The sequence below is a fragment of the Ambystoma mexicanum genome, chromosome 6p (assembly GCF_040938575.1).
Source record: "Ambystoma mexicanum isolate Mex_15411 chromosome 6p, UKY_AmexF1_1, whole genome shotgun sequence".
Taxonomy (NCBI): Eukaryota; Metazoa; Chordata; class Amphibia; order Caudata; family Ambystomatidae; genus Ambystoma; species Ambystoma mexicanum.
In genome coordinates this window covers 402,632,641-402,659,107 of record NC_090935.1, presented here as the reverse complement: position 1 = coordinate 402,659,107, position 26,467 = coordinate 402,632,641, and the positions used below count along the sequence as shown (strand labels likewise).

General features: G+C 45.4%; 1 protein-coding gene across 1 annotated transcript in view; it reads right to left on the bottom strand.

Moving 5' to 3' along the window:
- C7 (complement C7) overlaps nucleotides 1–26,467 on the bottom strand; it is a 582,400-nt gene that overhangs the window by 224,608 nt on the left and 331,325 nt on the right. The window contains exon 10 of the mRNA XM_069627198.1: nucleotides 6,404–6,570. Within this exon, the coding sequence (XP_069483299.1) occupies nucleotides 6,404–6,570 (167 nt within the window). The remainder of the gene's footprint in view (nucleotides 1–6,403; nucleotides 6,571–26,467) is intronic.

Genomic DNA, 26,467 nt, shown 5'->3' with positions numbered 1-26,467 from the left:
AGGCCTGGATTCCAACAGGGGGGCTTGCACCAGTGAAGTAACTTGGTCGCTGCTCGCCCCCCACATCTACGCGCCCCTTCCACGAAGAGCAGGATGGAGAATCCATCTTTTGCAATATTAAGGTGAGGAGATGCCCAAGGGGGAGGATGAAGTTGAGGCCAAGGGAGGTGGGAAAACAAAGACAATCTGGTATTGAATCCAGCTTTCCTAAATTGCAGACCCATCTTTAACCAGAGGCCTTACCAAGGGACCGGGAGAGGGTTCGAGAGTGCAAATCATCCAACCAGGGTTGGGTGGCGTCCCCGTGGATACCAGGTGAGCGTAACATGCTCCAAGAATAAGGGAAAGACTTTTAAAGGATTGGGCCTTTTGCTTGGAAAAGAGAAGAAGTGTTTAAAAGTGACTTACTTATAAAAGAGTAGGTTGGTCACTGTAACTTAGAAATGTTCTGCCATTGTGAAATGTAGATATAAGGTTGTTTTACTTACCTTAGAAATGTTGGGCCATTCTGAAAAGTATATGTAACATCTTTCTTTCCTTTGAAACTGTTTCGCCATTCTAACTTAAAGAAGATGTAAGGGTATATTACTCACCTGTGATTTGGTTGTGCCTCTTCCCAAAAGTAATGCTGTTGGTTTCACTTGACTGTTCCTGTTAGGATATATGTATGAGTGTTCCCCAACTGGGTCTTGCTTGCCCTGACTTGCTATTAGCCAGTCCAGAATAAGTCCAGAATAAGTCTGCATTAGGTTGTACCTACCTAGAATAACCTTGAGTCATTTATTAAGAGTAACACTGGGTTTTGCTTTCCCTGTGCTATTTTAGACAGACATAAAACAGTCTTAGGTTTATACCTGCCCCAGGTTGCTGATAGCTCATTGAAAAAGTATATGGGTTATACTTGACTTGAGGTAGCTGTGTGCCATCCTCAAATAAGTTACACGAGTTACTGCTTATCTCAATCAGTGTTTCATTGATCTCAAAAGCACCCATAATTGAATATTACATCCTTAGGTTTTACTCACCTAGTATAATGATAATGATAATGTACCTAGAATAAATGTTCCACTATTCTCAAAGCATATATTGTGCAGTTGACTGATTATGTGATTTGTTGCTGAGCATCACGGTACAACTGTTAGGGTCTAATTTGGCCTAATAGTATTTAATATAAACCTTTATTTTGTATAATACTTCTGATTGTCAGTGTTTCTATGGATTCCTTTGTGTGTTATAGATTTTTTGTAGATAATCCTGGCTGCTTTGTCTAACCTAACATGAATTTGGGCGGTACAGCCTTATACTAAGAGTGGAGTCTTGTATTGTTCTCAATTAAATGGGTTTGATGAAGTTTGGTAGAACTTCAGAAAAACTGCTCTAACACAAGTGAAGCACTCATGCTCTACCATGTCATTTTGCAGACATATCAGGCAATGTTGCTAGATTGGGATCACGCACGGACATCCCGCGACAAGGGTAACCAGTAGGTGCCCACACAAGATGTCACAGGCCCAGGATTGCTTACCAGTTGGGCAAGTGCATCATCCGGTTCCCTCAATACTGTGTACTTATATGATAACCACTAAGGAGGGGACACATTAAATGATGGCCATTATGCCTAATTACTTATAGTTCTCCCAGAAGGACACCCACTGCAGGTGGATCGTCAGCCATCACTGAAGTGAACTGCATCGCTGTGTGCTAATTTTCACGAAGTTGCCTGAATTTCTGTGTGCTAATTTTCACGATGTTGCTTGACCCAAGTATTACCATCATGATAAATGCTGCACACCCATTTCCCTCCAACATCCCCCCACCCACTTTCTACCCTCATTTTTCACCAAATGTATTATCATATCGACCCGACCACCTCCGACTAGAATTACATGCCCAAGATCCACCAATACCAGAAACCCACTACTAGGTCTCCGCTCCAGACACTCAATCACCACGGTCCACGGCCACATAGACACCTCCCAGCCCACAGGCACACCCAAACTAAACTAGCGTTTACACCACCCATGGTACCCACCAACTCTACAACATCTGGACTGGCCAACATCAATACCAAAAAAGCCTTCACTAAAACCCTTCAATGTGCACTGATCAATGCCAGATCCATCCCGTCACATGCCACCGAAATCCCCAAAATAATCACATACCTTGACCTGGACATCCTTGCTATTATGGAGACTTGGCTACAAAGTGCTGCAGGACCTGCTCTCACCTTAGCGTTCCCACCAGGATACTCTATTATTAGACAGGACCGACTCACCACCGTAGGAGGGGGTGTAGCGCTCATAATGAAAGACCACTTGGAAACCAGACAAATTCCATCCAATTTGGGAGGGAACACTGATGCTCTCGCATTAAAGATCTTCCTCTCTCCCAATACCACCATCACCCTCAACCTTGTCTACCGGCCATCAGGCCCACCACAAACTTTCATGAACACCTTATACACCTCTTGGTGGAAAACCTAAAAACTACCTCCAAAACAATCCTCATACGTGATTTCAACCTTGGATTTAATGACACGAATTACAGACCAGCCAAAGCTCTGACGCTACCCCTACAGGAATTAGGATTTGACCAGAAAATGCTCTCGCCCACGCATAACAAAGGGTGCATCCTTGACTGGGTAGCCGACCACAACTGTCATATTGACATCAGCTCCATCACCCCCACCCCATGGTCTGACATCTTCTCATACACTTCTTCATCCCCACCGCTACCACTAACCACCAGAAACGCAGCCCTCTCCCTCCAGCCCTGGCAAGAAGCAAATCACTAAATACAGGATTCTACCCTACCTCTGCACCCTCACCACCAACCTCCCAAGTCCTCAGACCCATTGGTGCAAGCGGACCTACCGCAACAGACATTATTGCTCCTCTCCAGAAGAAAAAAGGCAAAAATGTGAAACACTCCAACACTTGGTTCTCCTCCAAACCAAAAGAACTCTGCGCCCAGAAACGCAAAGCGCTAAATAACTGGCAGATCTCACCTACCACTGCCATGCTATCTTCATACAAAAAACTAGCCTCAGAATACAAAAAAGCCATAGTCAAAGCCAAATCGGCATCTTCTAACGACATGATCACAAACGCCAGCTCTGAATCCAAAGAGCTTTTCACAATCTTTAAAGAACTGCCCATACCAGCCTCCAAATCCCAAGACATCATCAAAGATCAAAATGGTGCAATGCAATACAATCTGCCCTACTAAATAAAATTGGTCTCCTGCAAAAGAAAATTCAGGAGCACCTCAACAATCTGACGCAGCATATTAAACTAACCGCTAGCACAGAACAAGTGATCTCCTCAAACCTAGAGCCAGTGGCAACTAAAGACCCAATAACACCCTTCAAATTCAGGGAAGTTACAGAACTCGAAGTAATTGAGATAGTGAACAAAATCAGACCCTCCAACTGCAAAGGGGACGCCTGCCCAGTCAAACTAGTCAAAGACTGTGCAGAAACACTTGCCCCGTTTCTCAAGTCCTTCATCAACGCCTCCTTCAACTCCAACATTGTTCCAGGCAGCTTAAAAGAAGCATGGGTGCGCCCACTTCTAAAATAAACACCTTGGACCCAGAAATTGCTAATAATTATAGGCCCATTACCACCGTCCCTTTTCTGCTCAAGATATTGGACAAAATGGCCTACACGCAAATCCAGCACTATTTAGAAGTAAACCACATCCTAGGCAAAAAACAGTCAGGATTCCGTCCAGGACACGGGACTGAGTCTGCCCTACTCAACTTTAAAATACAACTCGGGGACAGCATGGACAAAGGCAAAATGGTACTTCACCTCCTCCTGGATCTGTCTGCTGCCTTTGACCTTGTCAACCATGATATCTTAGGAATGCATTTAAAAAATGAGACCCACTTCTCACCTGAAGTTATCGCCTGGGTGGCCTCCTTCATAAATGGAAGACTCATGAAAGTCTTCTCAGACTCTACATGCGCCTCCCCACCACCATCCATTGCGGTGTACCGCAGGGCTCTTGCACTGCCCCCGCGCTCTACAATATATTCACCCTCCCGCTCTTCAATGATCAGGACTGTCGTAACATAGCGTATACCAATTACGCTGACGACACGCAAGTACTACTCCCCTATCTGGTACTTACGAACAAGACGCTGCAGCCCTAACCAAAATCTACACAGCTATCCAGACATGGATGGCTGCCAATAACGGGGAAAAAACAGAGATCCTCAGAGTAGGTACCAAGGAAACCCTTAATAAGCTCCCACCTCAATACAAAACCTTTACCATTGACAACTCCACCATCACAGTCTCGACAGCCGTAAAAACCTTAGGAGTATACTTTGACTCCTCACTATCCAGGGCCCGCCAGGTCAATGCGATAGCTTCCTCTGTTGTAATCACCACCAAGATGATCAATGCGGTCAAGCCCTTCCTCTCTACTAAAAACTGTCTATCCATCGCCATAGCCACAGTAGGCACCAAACTGGATTCTGCAATGCCTTACACCTGGGCACCTCTGCAAAAAACCTTAACAATCTCCAAGTCACTCAAAATAATGCTCTCAGGGCAGCTCTGAGCATTCCCAAAAGGGAACACATCTCTCATACCAGGAAAGATGCCCACTGGCTGCCGGTAAAAGAACGTATACTCTTGAAATCACTGGCCATTACACACAGGTGCCTCTCGTCTGATGCCCCACCCTACCTATCAGAAAGAATCACCTTCAACTCATCAAACAGGGCCACCAGATCACATTTGTCCAACCAGATCCATGTACCCACCTTCAAAAGAACCAAAGCAGGAGGGTTCAGATTTCAGCACCTGGCTCTGAAAAACTGGAATGCACTGCCCACTACACTAAGAAATGAAAGATCCTACACTACCTTCCGCAAAATGTTGAAAACTATATTGTTCTGTTAGACCTAACCATTATGCATAAAAACACTGTTCAACTGTAACCTAAGCAACAGCTCAACACATGTATGCTACCACTGTCATCTTCTACTGGACCTGTCCACTTACTGTTCACCTTGTCTTTGAATGTTCTCAAGTTAAGTATTCTGTAGCAGCGCCACAATGCCCCAGGGCCGCTGCGTGCTTTATAAATGCAGATAAATATAAATGCAAATAAATAAATCACGCCTCTGGCATGCTTGAATAATTGAAACTGTGTGCTTAAGCATTAAAGCACAATAAGCGTGCCCCCTCGGGAGCCATTTTATGCCACATTTTGAGCACTTTAAATAAATTCCCGTACACAGACCCACACTCATCCGCATTATATTTGACTTTTGGGACAGTCAGCCTGAGACCAGACATCAATTCCCCGCCCTGATGAAGGCCAACTAACTTGTAGCCACCGAATAGGCTCCAGGCCGAAGCTTAGTTGTGTCGACTTTTAAACTGCACAGCACCAGTTACAGAGAGTGGGCACTTACTATGTTGTTGTAAAAACCTGTATAAACATTCTTCTCCCGTACAAAGCTCTCAGGGTAAATGAATTAGTTATCAAAAACCCTTTTTTGTACCATGTGTCACTATCACTATTAAGTTCAGCGCATGTTAAATGTTGAGAATGTGTCGGTACTCACCGATCTGTGGACTTTATTTAAGTCGCAGTTGCAGAGGTCACTTTCAGCATCGGAATTAGCTCTGGCTAGTTTGGTTCTGGACTCTCTCAAGACAGTTCTGAATTCTGCACAGCTGGACATGCACATCATTTGAATTTTATTTTAAAGTGTATATAGGAATGAATGCATGAACATATATAATTGATCTATCTTTCATGCTTGGGTAACTACTGAGGTTTTCTTGACACTGCACTTCCAAATACACGCATTTGGGGTGTTTTATCTAAAAGTGGTCTGGACCTTCATAATAATGTCCTCATTGGCAAACGTTGTGTGTGTAACAGAGGGAGATTTGCCAAGTGCTGGTCTCATCTAGTGGGTGTAGTATGCTGAGTGCTCTGCTTCTGTCAGTTATTTCTGTAGACCATGGACAACTCTCTTGACCTCAAGGTTTGAAAATGGATAATGGATGCTTACAATCAAAAGACATTCCTATAAACAGCTGAAAAGGACAGGACGGGCCATGGACAAAACACATTAATTTCTTCAACGTTCTTTTATTTATGACAGTGTGTATACTAGAGTACAGAGACAACACCCTTCCTGTGTTAACAGTGTAAGAGTGATTGCTTGCACTGAGACTTGTGATTGTAGCAGTTCCGTGTGATTATATTGGATGAGATGGTTTCCTCAGAAGGGTTGCCAAAGTGGGGGTATAGGATGTTGAGGGCAGAGTTGTTAGAGACATAGTGGCTGATAGGCCGGCCTAGCTCGCTGCTGATGGGTGGGTAAAGAGAGGGTATTTTGAGCTCTGCCTATTATTTATGAGGAGCCTTACCTTTTGCTTGATCACTCTAGGTAGGTTCTTAACAGATCCAGCCCACATGGCATATCGCTCATCATTTCCAGCCGGGTTATTTAAATCTAAATAACTCAGTCCAGCAACAAATTTGGATTCTCCTCCAATAACCATGGGATCACCTCGGATGATTTGGCTGCTTGATCCTATTTCATAAATGAAAAGTAAACAAAGATGAATACCTACATATTTGCAGCTTACCTTGACATGTACATTTGACAATGTATGTGCTTTGTGCATACAAATTGAGCTCTAAGCTCTGCATTCCTTTTCTGACTACACCATACAAGTCTAGACAGACAATTTCTTAAACCATTGCATACCGCAGCATGCTTCCTGTAGTTATGTAATATTCCAAAACCATAGGCAAACATATGCGGCATCATGTGCCATTTAAGACCTGGTGACATGATATGAAGTGACATCACAGAAATATTTGATCCCAGAAAAAAATCGTTTTTCATAGCCGAATCCAACAACCATTTAGAAAAATGAGCAAAAGGTTCCTCATTTTGAAAGGATCAGGAATCAGACTGTTAAATACCCAAAGACTGCAGTGTTGCAGTCTCCACGTAGAAGGCAAGTAAAATTGACAGGGCAACATCGAGCGATTGGGATTGGGGGTGGGGGGTAACAATTCACACTCACAAGATCGTACTGAAACACAATGAAAACACTGGGAGATATATAGGATCTGCACATTTAACCGGGTCCCAAATCACTGCAGCAGTTTTGCTGCCTTTTGTAGGCATTATTTTAATAGGGCAAACCCGACCTATGCCCTCATCTATACCCCAACCTCTTCAGCAACCCCCAACTACCCTGAAATATACCCTAACCCCACACAACACTAAACAGTGTGGTGAACATGTGGTAAAGCACCAGTTTCACCAAATGCAGTGAAATGGATGTGGTGAGTGTGGCGGCTACTGGGATCAAATTACATTCCTCATTACAACATCGCTCACATGCCTTGTGGATCAGCAGACTCACAGGTTCTGCACTGTGTATTGTGATTCAATTGTTAGGCAAAGTTTGTATGCAGTACCCTCAGGGACCACTACACACAACTATGACTACAGGTACACGAAACCCAACCTTTGGTATGAACTTGTATTACACCGTTTTGGCAGCGTGTTGAGCAGCCAGGCTTATCTCAAGAGGGGTCAATGTGAGCTGTAGTGGAATTACACAGAGATTTACAGTTACAGGTATTCAAATAAACTCTTACACTCAAGGTTTCTTGCATAAACAATTATTCATTTATTTATCAGTCAGTTAGAATAAGCCTTCTTCAGAAGGGAGCAATGTAATGTAATAGTAACACACAAAGACACTTCAATAATGTACACTCTTAGTTTCTAAATTCTAAAGACCCTTTTGAGATGGCCCACAGACTAAACCTACACCCACAGGTGACTTCAAAAACTAGGGTGCTGGGTACATTAATATCTTACTGTTGGCATTTAGAATACTCTTAGAAGTTGGCAAAATGAAAAGGTTATTAAAACAAGAGACCACAAAAATTATTAAGCAGGCAAATACTTTTGGATCCTCCAAGAAGAGTCATACAATTCAATAGGCTAAGCCAAAGACAATGGGCAAAAGTCTTGTATAGGATGAAGCACTTCTGAATGGAAAAGTCTCTGCACACGTTCTTAGGAGTCTTTGATGAAAAGAAGAATCAAATGTAGGGCCACAAGCTGATCAGACTTGTGAGTTGTAGAAGTCAGTAAGAGGTAAGTTCTCTCAGGCTTTTTACAGTACCTTAGAAATGAAGAAAAAGATGCAGCTGATGACTTCTGTTCCTGTGCAGCTCTGCAGATCTCGCTGTTCCTGAGCCTCAGTCGTGGGGACAAGAGGGAGGACGTCGGGGGACTCCTGCAATGCACGGGACAGTCAAAACTCGCAACCGGCAAACTTCACTTTCAGTGGCTGTTCAGTGTTTCAGCTCCTTGCGTTAACCGCAAATAGCAACACCGCGCTTCCTGGCTGTCGAGATGGACTTTCCTTGCTTCTGGAGTCCTGCACTCTGTTGAGGGGGCTCAGGCTCAGTCAGTCCTGCTTCTTGGGAGTACAGAGGATCTTCCAAAAGCTCTAGGCCAGCTTAAAAGCAACGCACACAATCTGATGTTCCTCTCGCTGGCTATACGGTTTCCAGCAGCAACTCCCTGGAAATTCAACCAGCTCTGAGATGGATGTCCAGGTGGCTAACTTTGGAGTTGATTGGTCCCACCAACTCAAGGGGAGAGGTTGTCCATGCAGGGGCTTCTCTGTTGATGCAAACTTGGCATTTAGGCACTGCAGCAGGGCTTCACCAGGCAAAACAATGGCAGGCGTCCTCTTCAAGTTCTTCTTCGGTTCCTTCGTCCAGGGATCGACTCTGCCTTCCAAGCCAAAAAACTTGCCTTTTATTCAGTTCTCTCCCATTCATTCCAGCCTAGCTGTCAGTCACCCAGCAGGGTGGCTGTCCTTGTCGGACAGTCAGCCGGCCAATCACTACAGAGTGCATTTGGGTCTCCTAGGAGACTAAGCACATGCAGTTTCGGGCACCTCCCTCACTTCCTGCCTACCCCTGACACTCTGGAGCCAGAGGCGGGCTTCACTCGTGAATCCCGCCAAAGGCAAAATGAACAAAGGGACCAAACCTAGTTTGGCGTGCAGAGTAAATCTCAAGAATAACCTTTCCACAAATGGCGAAAAAAAGAAGACCGGGGCCATTTTGACAAAGATGGCTCCCGTGGGTCGTTTAATGTAGTTGCAAACGCAGCCTGCGGTAAATACACACCATGGTAGCTCTAACGAAACCACTGCCACCAGCCATTCAGTGAGAAAAGGGTAACATAAAAAATGTTACATAAGAAGCAAGACAAAGGGGATTCTAGGTAACCCCTACAGCACTCTATTTTAAGATAGTGAGTGCTGGGTCTAGAAAGTTACAATGGTAAGTAAATCCAATTTCACTTTACTGCTCTGGGAAACAGTAGTTTATCCCAGAGAAGGTAGTTAAACCTTTGAGAAATCTGGAAGACTTCCCTGTGTCACTGCACTGAAGGGCCTGTGTGATGGTAGGCAACGTTTGTATGCAGTACCCTTTTGGACCACTATACTCAACTAGGAATACAGGTGTAAGCAAAACCAACCTTTGGTATAAGTCTGTACTTTGTGGTAGCGTTGCTGAGCAGCCAGACTTATCTCAAGAGGGAATGTGAGCTGTCAGGATGTTACACAGAGGTCTATAATTACAAGTATTCAAATAGACTCTTATACTCAAGGTTTCTTGGTAAAACACTTATTAATTTATTTCACAGACAGTTATAAAACATTCACTAGAAGGAGGCAATCAATATCACACAAAGATATACTTCAATACTTCACACCACCCAGTTCTGAGGCATTTAAACTACTTTGCAGAAGGAGCAAAATGGCATTCAGAGCATTTGAAGTAGGAGCAAAAAGGCATAAATTAATAAAACGGATATTACAGTTACTCTTAAACAGTTCAAATAGTTTGAGTTCGCCAGAAGAGTTGATTCAATGCAATAGATTAGGCCAAAGTCAATGGACTAAAGTCTTGTATAGGATAAAGCAGTTCTGGAAGTTAAACGGAAAAGTCTTTACCAAAGTTCTCAGAAGTAGTTTGTAAAAGAAAGATTCATATGTTGGGTCAGAAGCTGACTCGTCCTGCAAGTTGCCAAAGTTTCAAGCACTTTTGCAGTGAAAGGTAAGTTCTCTCGGTCAGGTTTTCACAATACCTTACAATGAAGAAAAAGATGCAGCTGAAGATGTCTGTTCCTGGCAGTTCCTGCAGATCTCGCTATCCCTGAGCCTCAGTCGTGGGGACAAGAGGGAGGACGTCGGGGGGACTCGTGCACTGCACGGGTACTGGTCAAAAAGCTGGAAAAGGCAAATCTTCAATTCCGGTAGCTGTAGTCAAGCACACATACTGGTGTCCTTCTCCCTGGCTATTCGGTTTCCTGCAGCACTCTGAGGAAAATACAATCAGCTCCGAGAATGGTATCCAGGTGGCTTACTAGTTGATTGGTCCCACCAACTCAAAGGGAGTACTCGTCCTTGAAGGGCTTCTCTGTCGAGATGAACTTGGCGATTCGGACCAACAGCAGGGCTTCTCCGGGCAAACCAACGGTCCAGGAGTTGCAGCAGCAGTCCTCTTCAGGTCGTCTTTGGTTCTTTCGTTCCAGTGGTCAACTCTGCCTTCCAAGCCAGGAGACTCGCCTTTTATCCAGTTTCCGCCCATTCATTCCAGCCTAGGTGCCACTCACCCAGCATGGTGGCTGTCGTTGCCGGACAGTCAGCCAGCCAATCACGCCAGAGTGCATTTGGGACTCCTAGGAGACTAAGCACCTTCCTCACTTCCTGCCCACCCCAGACACTCGGGCGCCCGAGGCGGTCTTCAGTCCTGAAGCCCGCCAAAGGCGTAGGAACAAAGGGACCAAACCTGGTTTAGAGACAAACTCTAGAAGGACCTTTCCAAAAAGAAATGGTGAAAAAAGAAGACCGGGACCTGTTTAAACAAAGGGGGCTCAGACGCCATCTTGCAAAACATGGCTCCTGTGATTTAACGCTTCCGGTGTTCGCGGTCAGGAAAAATCATGGTAGTTCGTTGTAAAGCCACTGCCACCACCCATTTCAAGAGGAAAGGGTAGCATTTGACTGCAATTTAGTTTCTAGACATAGGGGGATACTAAGTAAGCCCTCCAGAACTCTATGGTAAAATAGTGTGTGTTGGGTCTAGGAATTTGGAAAGACTAGTAAAGTAAATTTCACTTTAATTTCTCTGGGAAACAGTAGTTTATCCCAGTGAAGGTATTAAAACCTTGGGACAGCCTAAAAGGCTTCCCTGTGTCACTGCACTGAGGGTGCTGTGTGACACAAATGAAAATATGATGCCTATGGACTTATCTAAAACGCCACAATCAAAGAGCACAAGAGTAAAACACACATCAAAATACATGAGAGAGGGGGGAAAAGGCTCACACTCTCTCCAGGTAAAAAAATCAAGTGCTCAAAATCCAGCAAAATTGCTGGCGGTCTGTAAGGTGAAGGGAATTAGCACATTTATGAGAATTCTATCTAACATGTGACACTGCCTATGGAGCTTGTCAGACTCCACAACCAAAAGAAACACAGTGTACAAAATCACATTAAAATACATGAGAGAGTGGGAAGAAAGTGTCACACTCTTTCCAGGTTAAAAAAATCAAGTCCTCAAAATCCAGCAAAGTTGCTGGGGGTCTCTAAGGTGGAAGGAATTATCACATTTCTGAGAATTCTCCCTAACACCAATAGACCTCAGAAACAATATCACGAGAACCTGTTTCAATGTGCCTGGGGTCGTGATCCTAAAGAATCGTCCATCTCTCAGATCCCAAACACAGGCGTACAGAACATAAATACAAACCCTTGCAGTTCATCACACGAGGGCCCCAACCATGGGAGGACTAGACATCAGGGATTACTTTGGAAAGCATTCAGTGGAGTAGTGACATACAGTGTCCTTTACATCAACAAACAAACATATGGGATACATTACTCACCTTAATTGTATTTCTGATGCGTGTTATCTGCTTAGATTTACATGCTGTGCATAGGCTGACATCTAGTGGAAGCTACAGAGTATTACAGTTGTTGTTTTCGAAACTTGAAAAGGGACATCGACAGGGCATGCCAGTAATACTATCCCTAGTGTGACGTCCACTGTGCCCATGATCCCTCACACGTCGAGGTCCCTCAGATTGTTATTTGTCTGACATGAGGTAGCATGCGGTGTAGCGTGAGTACAGTTGTATCCAAGCAGATACGTATCAGACAAGCTCATAAGCATCCATGCGCCTTCTCTCCGAGGAAGGCAGAGTCGACCACTGCATGTGAATCTAAGCCGATACAAGCATCACAAATACAATTAAGGTGAGTAATGTATCCCTTCTGAGGCTTGTGGAATCACATGCTGTTCATAGATTAGCGAGCAGTGGAAGAAGGAGGTGGGATGTGAGAATGTTCATGAGTGAATAGATGTCTTAGAACCGCTTGTCCCACTTGTGTATCTGTCTTGGAATGAGTGTCAATGCAGTAGTGCTGAGTGAACGTATGTATAAAACTCCATGTAGCTGCTTTGCAAATACTGTGTAAGGGGACATTTGCAATGAAAGCCAGAGTGGCTCCAGTACCTCTTATGGAGTGGGCCCTTGGTGCAAAAGGCAGTGTCTTATTTGATAGGGAATAGCACAGTTGGATACATCTGACTATCCACCTAGAGATGGCATTTTTAGAGATGCAATCTCCTTCTCTGCCTGGCACTATGGAGATAAACAGTTGATCTGTTTTTCTTAGCGGTCTGGTCTTGTCTACGTAGTAGAGGGCCGCCCTCCTCACATCTAGTGTGTGGAGTTTTACCTCAGCAGAGCTTTTGGGTTCCTGGAAGAAAACCGGTAGCTCATTAGACTGGTTTACATGGAATTTGTAAATTAATTTAGGTTAGAACCTAGGGTGAGTGCGTAAAACCAGTTTGTCATTATGTATAGTAAAGAAAGGATCCTGCACTAACAGAGCTTGGATTTCACTGACCCTTCTTATGGAAGTGATGGCTACTAAGAAGGCAGTTTCATAAGCCAGGTGTTTGAGACTAGACTTGTGCATACAAAGGGTGGTCCCATGAGCTTAGCGAGTACCACATTAAGGTCCCAACCTGGCGGTGGATTAGAAATTGGAGGGTGGAGTCTCTTTACCCCTTCCATAAATGCCTTGATGACTGGTACCTTCCACCATGAGACTTTGTTATGGGAAGTGGTGTAGGCTGACAAAGCCGCCAGGTGTACTTTTAGTGAGTTAAACACTAACCCTGCATCCAGTAAGTGAAGCATATAGGTTAAAATGTTTGAAGGAGTACAATCAACAGGGTTGATTTGCTTATTCTGGCACCAAATTACGAATTGTTTCCATTTATCATAGTAACAGTGCCTAGTGTTCGGTTTTCTTGACTCTTTCAAGATATCCATACATCTCTGTGGTAGATCGAGATGTCCAAACTCTATTACTTCAGGAGCCATGCTGCCAAGTTCATAGAAAGTGGTTGTGGGTGCACTGTTAGTCCTCTGTGCTGGGTGAGTAGGTTGTATTGGCACGGGAGTTTGATGGGTTCGCACATCGCCAGTCTGCGAAGATGTGGATACCATGCCCACATAGGAGCAACAAGGATCAGCGTCATCGGTTCTTTGTGCAACTTGTTCACCACTTTCCTCATGAGAGGAGTCGGGGGGAAAAGCATAAGCAAACTTCCCTGACCAGTTCATCCATAGGGTGTTCCCCTTGGAGCCTGGCTGGGGGAACCTGGATGCGAAGTCTGGGCATTGACGATTTACGCTTGTGGCGAATAAGTCTATAGTTGGAAAACCCCATAGAGAGAAGAGATGTTCTACGACCTCTTCGTGTAGATGCCACTCATGTTCCTCTGGTAGGGGATCTTTGCTCAATGAGTCTGCTAGAGCGTTGAGTTATCCTGGAACATGTTGTGATGACAGGAACATTTTTCATTTGAGTGCCCATTTCCAGATTTTCTGTGCAAGTCTGGATAGATTTGGAGAGCGTGTACGCCCCTGTTTGTTGATATAAAGTATCACTGTGGTGCTGTCCGTCAGTATCTGCACCGATAGGTTTGTCAAATGGGGTTTGAATGCCTGCAGGGCTTTCCATACTGCCAGAAGTTCCAGCACATTGATGTGGTTCTGAGCTGCAGTGTGAGACCACAGACCCTGGGCTGTGTGGTGAAGGTAGTGAACCCCCAACCTGCTAGTGAGGTGTCCGTTGTGACCACTGCTTGTATCTGTGAGTCGTCGAAGGGTTTCCCCATCGTCAGGTTTTCTCCCGTCCACCAGCGAAGATTTTGTACCAGTGTTGGCGAAACGACCACTAGATCGTCCCACTGACCGCTTGCCTGAGACCATTGTTTCACCAACCACTCCTGTATGGGACGCATGTGCAGGCGCACGTGGGGAACCAGGTATTTGAAAGATGCCATCATGCCTATTAAATGCATCACTTTGCGCACCCTTATCTGGCGGCCGGCCAGATAATGTGGTATTTGCAGTAACAAATATCTTATTCTCTCCTCTGAGGGAAAGACCAATCATTCCTCTGTGTTTAGGATAGCTCCTGGGAACTGTTTGGAACTGCTTGGCACTAGGCTTGATTTATTCTCATTGATTGAGAAGCCCAATTGAAAGAGGAGGTTGATAGTTGTTTGGATCTTTTGTCTGCAAATCAGAGGTGATTCCCCTTTTATGAGCCAGTCGTCCAAGTAAGGGTACACTGGGATTGCCTCTCTGCGCAGGTGCGCTGCCACCACCGCCAGTACCTTGGTGAATACTCTTGGAGCCGAGGCTATACTGACGGGCAGCACCTTGAATTGGTAGTGCTGTTTCGCTATCTTGAAACGAAAAAATCTTCTGTGTGCTGGGAACATTGAAATATGAAAATAAGCATCTTTCATATCCAGTGTTGCCATGTAATCCCCCTTTTTTATAAGTGGGATTACCTCTTGTAGCGTTGTCATGCAGAACATTTGTGGCTTGACAAACTGGTTTGCAGGCCGCAAATCTAATACTGGGTGCATAGTTAGATCTTTTTTTGGCACAAGGATGTAAGTTGAATAAATACCCCTGTTTACCTGGTTGGCTGGGACCAGTTCGATGGCGTCCTTTAATAGAAGCGCTGTAATTTCTTCTAGAAGGATCCGCTGATGTTCCTCTGAGTGGACCTTTTGTCTCGGGGGGTGGTCATGAGGACGTTGAAGAAGTTCTATGCAGTAGTGCCCTGCTACCATGGACAGCACCCATCTGTCCGGGATGATACCCTTCCATGCGTGGGTGAAGTTAGAAATGTGTCCTCCTACTGGAGATGCATGGGAGTGTACCTGGAGCGGAATGTCTCATGCTCTGAGGTGGAGTGCCACCTCGAGCTGGGCCCCTACCTCGATTACCACGACTACGTTGTCCTTGTGGATAGCGCTGAAAGGCTTGGCCTTGGTTGTATCCTGATCCCCTCTGAGAATTTTGGCCCTGAAAGCGGCGAAAATTGCTGTTACCTCTTTGCCCCGTGGGCTTGTTCGTGAGCTGACCTAAGGACTTTAGAGTGTCATTCTTTGCTGTCTTAAGTGCATCTTCTACAGCTTTGCCGAAGAGCACATCAGGTTCCACTGGCATATTTATTAGGGTGGCCTGTGTTTCTGGGCTGAAACCTGATTGGCGAAGCCATGTGTGTCTCTTTATAATAGTGCCCTCTGCGATGACTCTCCCTGCATTGTCAGCCGTGTCGAAATTTGAATTAAGGAGACAAGTAGACACAGCTCTTCCGTCTGCTGCCACCTGAGCTAGTTGAGATTTAAGTGCATCAGGTGCAGATGAGAGTAACGTGGAAACCTCCTCCCACTTATGGCAGTTGTAACTTGCCAAAAGTGTAGCATTATTAGCAATTCTTGCCTGGAAGGCTGCAGAAGAGGCGACTTTTCTGCCCATTGCATATATCTTCTTGCTCTCCTTATCCAGAGGAGCCTCGGAGGAAGCAAGGGGTGTGCCTGCTCTCTTTCGTGTGGTGGTAACCACCAAAGAGTCTGGTTTTAACTGGCCTCTTATGTAAAAGGGGTCTGAAGGTGCAGGTCTGAACAGTTTTTCCACACGCGGGTTAATAGGCCGTGTGATATTAGGTGCCTCTAAAGAAGTTTGGATTCTATGTTGCACAGATTTTAGCAGTGGGATAAACTGCCCTACTGTCTTTTTGTCTCCCAATAATTGTTCAGCGAAGTCTCTGTCTTCCTGTACCTCCTGTGTGTCAATGCAGAAGTGTTCTGCCGCTTTGGTTAAGGCTTTGTTGAGGAGGGGTTGATTGTCTACAGGGGCATCTACCACTGCAGGGTCCTGATTAATAGGAGAATCTATGGAATATATGTTCGCCTCCTGGTCTGGGTCCTCATCGTCCCCATAATAAAATGTGTCTTTGTCCTCATCAATAAGTTGAGGGTCAGATGTTTCCACAATTGAAAGATCGTCCTGGTCTTCTGGATCTATTTCAGGGTCATATAGATCTGTAATTCTGCCCTGTAAGGGGACATCAGAGCGAGCCCTCTTAGTAGGGGGTTGAGAGGCAGAGGGTTGAGAGCCAGAAGGGGCTAAGGCATGAAGGGTGGACTGAAAACTTTGAAGGTAATCTGGATTTTTTTCAAAGAAATTTGCCATAAAGGTCATTCTTCGCATAACTCTATCGATATACTGAGAAGACCATTCCTTTGAACTTGGGATTACAGAGTCGGGAATTCCCATATCTTCATTAGTAGGAGTTATAAGCTTTGGCCTAGAGTCTTTAAGTTTCTCTATAGGCTTGGATAAAATTCCCTTTTGTGAAGACCTGTCCCTAGTAGGACTCTTGTCCCTATGAGGGGTCGTAGATGATTTTTTATGGTGTTTTTCCCCACCCTGGGGCCCAGAGGAGTGTTTAACAGACTTTTTGGGGCCTGACGTTTTACTAGATGAAGAAAGTCAAACTTCGAATGTGGGGGTCGAGATTTTGTCCGCGGACGAACGACCTTCGGAAGGTGTTTTTCATGCGACACCCTTGCCGTCTTTCGACATGTTAGCCCTGTCATGTGGCAATCTTGAACGAGATTGCCCAGAGGACCGGGACTCAGTGGACCGTTCACGGGGTGTCGAACGTTGTCAAGTATTCGACTCATCTGTCGAATGTCGACTGGGGTTTATGTGTTTTGTGGTGCGTGCTTGTGTAGCGCTGCCGCTGCCGGGTGTAGTCTCCACAACATGGCCACCGCCTGTCCTACAGGGTCGGGGGCCTGCGTTTGGGTAGCTGAAACTACTCCGGTGCCCTCGTCTTATGAAAGTGTGGCGTCGCTGCCATCGCTGAATGCTCCCTCCACCTCCATGGCCTCAAGTTGCCTGGCATAGTGGGCCAAGCGCTTAGTGGAATGGTCCTTCAATGTCTTGAAGAGCCTGCACGCTCGACAAGACGTTTCGACGTGGTCTCTTGGGAGACACAAGTTGCAAACTAAATGTTTGTCCACCCAGGGGAATTTACGGTTACACTTAGGGAAAACTTAAATGGGGTGTTTTCCATAATTCTGGGTGAAGGAGATGGCAGCTGGACAAACAAAGTGTAAGAAGGGGAGAATATGCATTCTAAAATGGCCTCCTAACAATGGCCTCTTCCCTCTCTCCCTACTGTCTGGGCCGAGGCCCGGGGGGGTCTTCGAAGGCTGTACAGTCCGTCGCGATGGTCTCCGACGGCAGTATTCTTTCTCTTTCCTCGGCGTGGTGTTAAGGCAGTCGATGAAAGTATAGAAAGAAAAACTATCGTAATAATACCAAGTCAATGGCTTATCGCCGAAAGGAACTCCGCTATATGCGTCCGTCTAGCATGGAGGAAAAAAACAATCTGAGGGACCTCAACGCATGAGGGATCATGGGTACAGTGGACGTCACACTAGGGATAGTATTACTGGCACGCCCTGTCGATGTCCCTTTTTGAGTTTCGAAAACAACAATTGTAATACTCCGCAGCTTCCACTAGATGTCGGCCTATGCACTGCATGTGATCTAAGCAGATTCCACAAGCCTCAGAAATATATATATATTAAATTGCGCAAACAAAGGAAATTTCTCCGTGACAAAGAAGATTATGAACTGGGCAGAGTGTATACATTCGCGCAGCTATTTGATCACTTAAGGAAAAATATGCCAAGTCAGAATGCCAAGAATGGTGTTAAGGCAGTCGATGAAAGTATAGAAAGAAAAACTATCGTAATAATACAAAGTCAATGGCTTATCGCCGAAAGGAACTCCGCTATATGCGTCCGTCTAGCATGGAGGAAAAAAACAATCTGAGGGACCTCAACGCATGAGGGATCATGGATACAGTGGATGTCACACTAGGGATAGTATTACTGGCACGCCCTGTCGACGTCCCTTTTCGAGTTTCGAAAACAACAACTGTAATACTCCGCAGCTTCCACTAGATGTCAGCCTATGCACTGCATGTGATCTAAGCAGATTCCACAAGCCTCAGAAATATATATATATATATATATTAAATTGCGCAAACAAAGGCAATTCCTCCGTGACAAAGAAGATTATGAACTGGGCAGAGTGTATACATTTGCGCAGCGATTTGATCACTTAAGGAAAAATGTGCCAAGTCAGAATGCCAAGAATAAAGAGACTACCCCTAGCTCAAGTGACATAGCAACCACATCAGATTCAGAAGCCTCAACCAGCACTAATGAAAACCCACCAAAAAAGACCAATTTTTTAGACGACATGAGAATGCTTGGACTGGATGGCTGAAAAAATACCACCAAAAAGAATACAGGAAAGGGTCGGGGCAAACACCAAGGATCAGGAGGAAAAAGAAAAAAAGGCGTGGACAAAGGAACAAGCAGCTCGGAGTCAGATCAAAATATAAAAACACTCCTTGGGACCAAAAAGACACAACAGACTTAAACAAAACTGACAACAGCATCATCAATCTCTCAGACTATGTCCTTGATTCAGCACAAATCAAAGTATTACAGTATGGATTCAACTTCTGCCCCACTGCTGGTTATGACTACACAGAAACGGGAATTGACTTTTACAAATATATGAGGAAGAACCGATTGAAAAAATTCTTTATCATGAATCCACCTAAAGAAAAACAAAGTACTGGCTTATCAGGCCGAACTATGGTAGCCATCGAGGTCTTAGATACATTCATAGATCTAGTAGAATTGGAACCAACTGGGGAACAAGCCGAAGGATCCATTACTGTCACTCCGGAAATGTTGAATATAGATACTGATTGGCCTATAAAAGGTAAACTGAAGGTCAAATCTAGATTCAACCCAATGTTCCAACCGGGAGGAAAAATTGAAGCCTTCCAGGATCTAGTTGTCCACGACCAAAAGAAAGCCAGACTTCAAAAGAATAGAATTAAATCGAACTTCTCAGCAAAAGAAAAGAAAATTCTCAAAGATCTACAGGAGCTAAATAATATTGTTATAAAAGCATCCGATAAAGGCAGCAATATAGTAATCCAGAACAGAAAAGATTACATAAAAGAAGCAGAAAGGCAATTATTTGATACCAGCTGCTATGAGAAATTAAATGAGAATCCTACTGAAACCATAAAGAACAAAGTGGAAGGTTTTTTGAAAAAATGGTTAGACCTAGATATTTTGAATGATGATGACTATAAATACCTTTACAACAAATTCCCCATTATTCCAACTATTTACTTTTTACCTAAGGTCCATAAACATTCTACCCGCCCCCCAGGTAGACCCATTGTTACCCTGAACGGAGCCTCTCTTGAAAATATGTCAAAATATGTTGACCAAATGTTACTGCCTTTAGTCTTTACCTTACCTTCCTATTTACGGGACACACAAGATTTTCTGAGTAGGATTGAAGGAGTTGTTTGGGAAAAAGACTTTATGTTTGCATCACTAGATGTGGTATCTCTTTATACCTCTATAGAGCATCGAGATAGAAATAGAGCGTGTAAACATTTTCTAGGCAGTAGATCATTAAATTACCGCACCCATGGTGAAATGATCATGGAAATGATAGATCTATGTCTATGTAACAACATCTTTTTATTCGACAATGTCTATTATAATCAATTGAGAGGCACAGCGATGGGGACGAGTTTTGCCCCATTTTACGCCAATCTAACAATGGGTTGCTGAGAAAAATTCATTGTATGGACAGAAGCCAACAGCCAGCACACCAATCAAGTAGTCCTCTGGCTACGGTTCATAGATGATTTATTCATCCTCTGGAATGGCAACGACTTTGTAGCCATCTTGAATATTAATAACCTGAATCTAAAATGTACTGAGACACATAGTCGAGAGTCACTGATTTTCCTTGATGTACTGGTTAAGACAAACCAAGGAGAGATTAGTACAGAGCTTCATCGGAAACCCACTAGTTCTGGCATGCCTCTGTTTGCAAGCAGCAATCATCCAACTCCATTAAAATGGATTATACCATATGGAGAATTTGTTAGAATTCGCCGCAACTGCAGTGAATTGGAGTGCTTTGACAGAGAGTGCAAAATTACAGCTAATAATTTTGCCAAACAGAGATACCCGAAAGCAATAATAGAAAGAGCTTACTCCAAAGCACGCAATTTAGACCAAGCCGCCTTATTGGTGACCAATCGAACATCTGAAGAAGAAATAAAAACAGATGAGATAAGGCTAATTTTCACATACGGTACTCAAGCTACCACAATAAGAAAAATACTGCACAAACATTGGCATGTCCTAAAATCAGATGAAGCCTTGCAACCATACATTGACGAACGAGCAAACATAACCTTTAGAAAATCTACTTCCATCAAAGACCTACTCGTTTTTTTTTAATTTTTTTTTATTAAATCCAACAAAACAATACAAACCAAACGAGCAGTGCATATATCATCAGAACCATTATGCATTTTACTTCAATTCACTGCTTGCCCTGCCCCTCCCCCCCATCCGAGCCTAACCATCTTCACATTCCATATCTGCGTCCTGTGGCAGATTCTCCTTCTCTGTGGGTTCATCTGGGTCCGGAGCTGACCCAAACAGTTCTGCTATTAGCAATTTCCAGGCCATCAGGGACTCTGTTCCCTCCAATCCCCCGGCACTGCTTGCTTCCTGCCATACCATAGTTTCCGCCTCCGCCCATTTTTGCAAGTCCTTCCACCACACCTCCGCCCATGGTCTATGACATGTCTTCCATCCCATGGCTATTCTTCTCTTTGCCAGCACATATGGTAAGTCTTTCAGTTTGCTCACATGTTTTAGCTTCTTAGATCTTGGGAACACCCCTAACAAACAAGCCCATGCCGTGTCCACTATGATCTTGACCTCCTTCTTGGCCAGTTTACGTTCCACCTCACTCCAAAAGCGTGCAATGACCGGGCATGACCAGAACATATGTACCATGCCCGCATTCTCCTCGTCACACTTGGGGCATGCCTGCCGACCTACATTCGCAAACCTCGATATACTCTGGGGTGTCATATATGCCCTATGCGTGATATACAGTTGTATCTGTTTTAACCTAGCATTTCTAGACACCTCCTTATGATACCCTTGCACCCGTTCCCACATCCTGTCTTCCATCGGGGTCCCCACTTCCGTTTCCCAATCCAATCTCAGTTGGGTGATCTCTTTCCCCACTTTGAGCATTAGCATCTCATATAATCTAGATATCTCGTGCCCCCCTTCCGCTATGTCGTAGATCATATCTGATTTGGCATCTGGCTCTCCCTCTAGCACAGTTTCACGCCACATTTCCTTAACTCTTTTCACCATTCTATAGTATGCAATATACTGACCCGAATGCAACCCAGATACATCCCGCAACTCCTCAAAGGAAACGATTGAGCCCTCCTGCCAAATATCTCCCATGGTTGCTAGCCCTACCGGCTCCCAATGGTTCCTGATTGTCTTCCTTAGCTGTGCATCCGCCCCCGTCAATGTAACCAATGGTATCTGCGGAGAGCATGGAGTTGAATTTTCCAACATCTTGCACGCTCTACGCCACATCTTCCACCCCAGCAACATCATCATGGGACGCCCTTTCAGTTCTGCCCTGGGTACCCACATCATTTCTTTCAAGTAAAAGGGCGTGCAATCCTGCCCAAACAAACTGGATTCAGAGGTCGCTTCATCAGAAAGCCATTTAGCGACAAACTGCAGTTGGCTTGCCACATAATACACCTCGTAGTTAGGCAATTTTATCACCCCTCTTTCATGGAAGTTCTGTAACTTCCATAATGCCACTCTGTTCCGTGTGCCATGCCACAAAAAATCCCTACACATACTGTTCAGTTTGATGAAGAACTTCTTAGGTATCAGATATGGTGTGTTCGCAAAATAGTGCAGGAGCCTAGGCAGGACCACCATCTTGAGCATCGCTCCCCTCCCCATCATAGCTAAGGGCAACCTCACCCAGAACCGCATGCAATTTTCAATTTTTTTTAAAGCTACCTCCGTGTTATGCCTATGCTCTTCTTCCACAGTGTGGTAAATGTCTATCCCTAAGTACAGGAACGTACCAACCGCTCATGGCACCGGCAATACAGGTAACCTCTCCACCGGAATCCCTGCATACCTGCCCAACGGGAACATGCTTGACTTCTGGGGGTTCACCGCTATACCAGAGAGACCTGCATATCTATCCATTACCTCCAGGATATATTGGAGATTTTCTTCCGGGTACCTCAAGTACAGCAACATATCATCTGCATATAGAGAAATCAGATGTTTTTCCCTTTTCACCTCAATGCCTATTATATCATACTGTTGTCTTAGGCATATCGCTAGAGGTTCCAGGGCCAGTATATAGAGCATTGGAGACCATGCACAACCCTGTCTGGTACTCCGGCTGAGCTGCCACCTTTCCGATATCACCGATCCTGTCTTAACCCTGGCCAGCGGCTCCTTATACAGTATCTGCGCCCACCGTACATACCCAGGCCCCAGCCCATACCCTTCTAGGGCCGCCATCAACCATGGCCACTTGACCGAATCAAAGGCCTTTATTGCGTCCAAGGACACTATCGCCATTTCACCCGTATGTTCGTTACTACCTTCAATGATTCGCTGGAGTCGCCTGTGATTATTCGAAATATTCCTGCCTGGGACATATCCCGTCTGATCAGGGTGTATTAATCTACCAATTACCCCTTTTAATCTGTTTGCCAACACAGCCGTCAGTATTTTGCTGTCTTGATTCAGCATCGACAAGGGGCGGTACGAGCTGCATCTGTGCCCAGGCTTATTGGGTTTGGGTAGCGGTATTATAATCGCTTCCCTCAATGACTCTGGCAGACTTCCTGTCTCAAACGCTTCATTCAGCATTTCCAACAGCGGGGGGAGAATCTCTTCCACGTATACTTTATAAAATTTGCTCGGGAGTCCGTCCATCCCTGGAGTCTTGCTAGTGGGTAACTGTCTCACTACCTCCCCCAATTCCTCCAGGGTGATTGGTGCATCTAGCTCTTCTCTCTCCTCCTCGCTTATCTTAGGCAACCCAATGTCCGCCAATGTTTCCATTATCGTGTCTCGGCAGCTTTCCCCGTGGTCTGCATATAATATCTTATAATAGTCTACAAACTCTTGGTTAACTTCCTCTTGAGTATCCGCTACCCTACCGCCCTCTCTTGTGATGGTCCTGATCGTAACTCTGGGATTTTCACTCTTATATAACCATGCCAAGAGTCGACCTGGTTTATCCCCACCCCGCGTGCTGCCTCTCTACATATTTTTTATAATTCAGATTATACAATCTGTCCCAGTGCTCCGCACATTGCTGCTGCAGCATAAGTATCAACTCTAATTTCTCTTTAGTGTCATCTTCACCTCTTAAAGCCTCCTCTAGTTTCTCTTCTGTCTCCCGTAGGTCAGCCAAAATGCCGCCTTGTAGCCCTTTAGATTTCGCAATAGCTGCCCCTCTTATCACAACTTTAAAGGGCTCCCACAGTATTCCCGCTGAATCCACGCTACCTGTATTATCCTCGAAAAAATTTACAATCTCCTCCCTTACGTCTTCTCTAAAGAGGGGGTCTCTCAATGCCTCCGCTCGCAGGCGCCATGTCGGAATCCTCGCTCTAAGAGGGCTATAACGCCAATTGAGAATCAGGGGCGAGTGGTCCGAAAGAACCCTTGCTTTATATTCTATTTGTACCAACTCTGCTAACACTTCAGACGTAGTAAAGAAATAATCTAGCCTCGTGTGCAGCTGCTGTGGGGCAGAGTAATGAGAGTATTGCCTCTCTAGGGGGTGACACATTCTCCATGCATCCACTAGCCCAAAATCATTCAACAATGTCTGCAGTGCTTTGGCCGCAGGAGCAGGTCTATCAAACTTCCCATCCGACCTATCTACCCTTGGGTCAAGTACACAGTTGAAATCCCCCCCCAAATCACAGCATTCCCCACGCACTTGCTCATGTTAGTACACAACGTCCTAATGTATGCCGCTGTGTTCTGGTTCGGGGAGTATGTATTTACTATGCTTATTTCCCTATTTTCCACCAGCCCTCTCAGAATGACCATCCTCCCATCTGCTTCCGCCACCTCTTGTAACCGTTGGAATTGGACATGCGGCGCCACCCAAATAAGCACTCCCCTAGCATAAGCAGAATATGATGAGCTCATCATCACTCCCTTCCACTTCCTAGCAATCTTATCCGCTTTCTCACGTGTCAGGTGAGTCTCCTGTAGCAATGCAATGTCTACTTTTTGCCTACGCAGGTAGAGCATAACCTTATTTCTTTTCAAGTAACTGTTTAGCCCCCTTACATTCCACGTTATTATTCTAAGGTCCCCCATGGCTTCTCCAAGTGCCATTCCACCTCCCACAGGCGCAGTCCGACTCCAAGGTCCCTACTCCTCTACATAGGCTCGTTCCCAAATTCCAACTCCCAATAACCAAAAACACACTAAACTCCCCACTCCACCTCAAACTCCCCCAAACTATATACACATCAAACTCCCCACCTCCCTCCCTTCCCCAACAACTCGCTCCCTAACTGTTGCCCAGCTCCATCCCTGGATCTCAGGCACCCCCACATCTAGCCCTATCTATTATGCCCAGAGTTCAGTAGGGTGAAGTCGCCCTAATGGCCACTTAACTATTAATACTAAATGGGGGTGTGAGGACTAGCCCTGCAAGGCTCCTTAATAAAGCAACAGTCACAGTGCACACAATACATTATCTATTCTAATCTGGTCCCATCTACTAACAGGCCACGTTAATGACTATAGTCAAGTCCCATAGTCTTAAGCCGCACCATCTTCCAGTGCTCCCATTACTCATTACTTATCTCGTCCGCCTCCTTCTCTCGTCTGGATGTCGGACTCCTGGGGGCAACCCCGTGTATCAAGCCATCCCATGGCATCCTCCGGAGTGTCAAAAAACAAGGTCCTGTTCTTATGAAAAACTTTCAATTTCGCCGGGTAAAGTAGCATGTACTTATGGCCCGCTTCCCTCAGTCTCCTCTTAACAGCCCCGAAGTTCATTCGACTCCGCTGCACCATCAGGATATAGTCCGGGTAGGCTGTTATGTTTGCCTCCCCTCGCTTAATTGTTCCACCTTTGCGGAAGTGTTCCAGTATCCTTTCTCGGTCCCGATAGTTAAGGATCTTGGCGATAACTGGCCTAGGTGAGTTGCCTGGTGGCGGCCTCCTCGTTAGAGCCCTATGCGCTCGTTCCACAGCAAATCCTTGAGACAGAACTCCTCCGGGTATCTCCTGTAGCAACATGTTTGGCCTTCTGTTCCCTCCGGTAAGCCCACAATGCGGATGTTGTTCCTTCTTGCGCGTCCTTCCGCTTCCTCCGCCCTATCCTCCAGGTTGCCCACTCTTTGCACCAGGGCATGCAGTTCCGACTTGTGTGAGGCGCAGTCCGCTGTGTTCGAACTCCCTTCCTTCTCAAGGCTCTCCGTGCGCTCCGACAGGGACCTTACATCCTGTTGGAGTATATTCACCTCCTCCTGCACTTCACCGACCTTAAGGTCCAACGCTGTTTTTAGTTCAGACACAACTATTTCGAGCTTTGCCTCCCAGGCTGCTTTCAAGTCAGCTTTCAAGTCTGCAATCGCAGCCAGGACCTCCTGATTTGTGCCCGCAGCGGCCATGCCACTTGCGGGGGGCTTGTCTTTGCTCCTGGCACTTTCCAGGCCCGGCGGTGTCCTGGCAAATTCGTCCAGCGTAGGTTGCTTCACTTTTTGTCTTAGTGGCTTATTAGACATGATGCAGCAGCCGTATGTTGTGGGTCTGCTCACCTCTTATGCTCCACAAGTAGGGGGGGGCGCACACTCAGTCTCAATATCCAAAGCCTTACCCAAGCATGAGGGCATCAGTACCTCAAAAGCTCAGCCAGCCTCCTCCTTGGCATGCCCCAGCAGCGATCAACAAGTCCACTTACACCCTCCTTCCCTGTTATTTGGGCGGTACCGGGACACCCTTACCGGTCAGCACCTTTG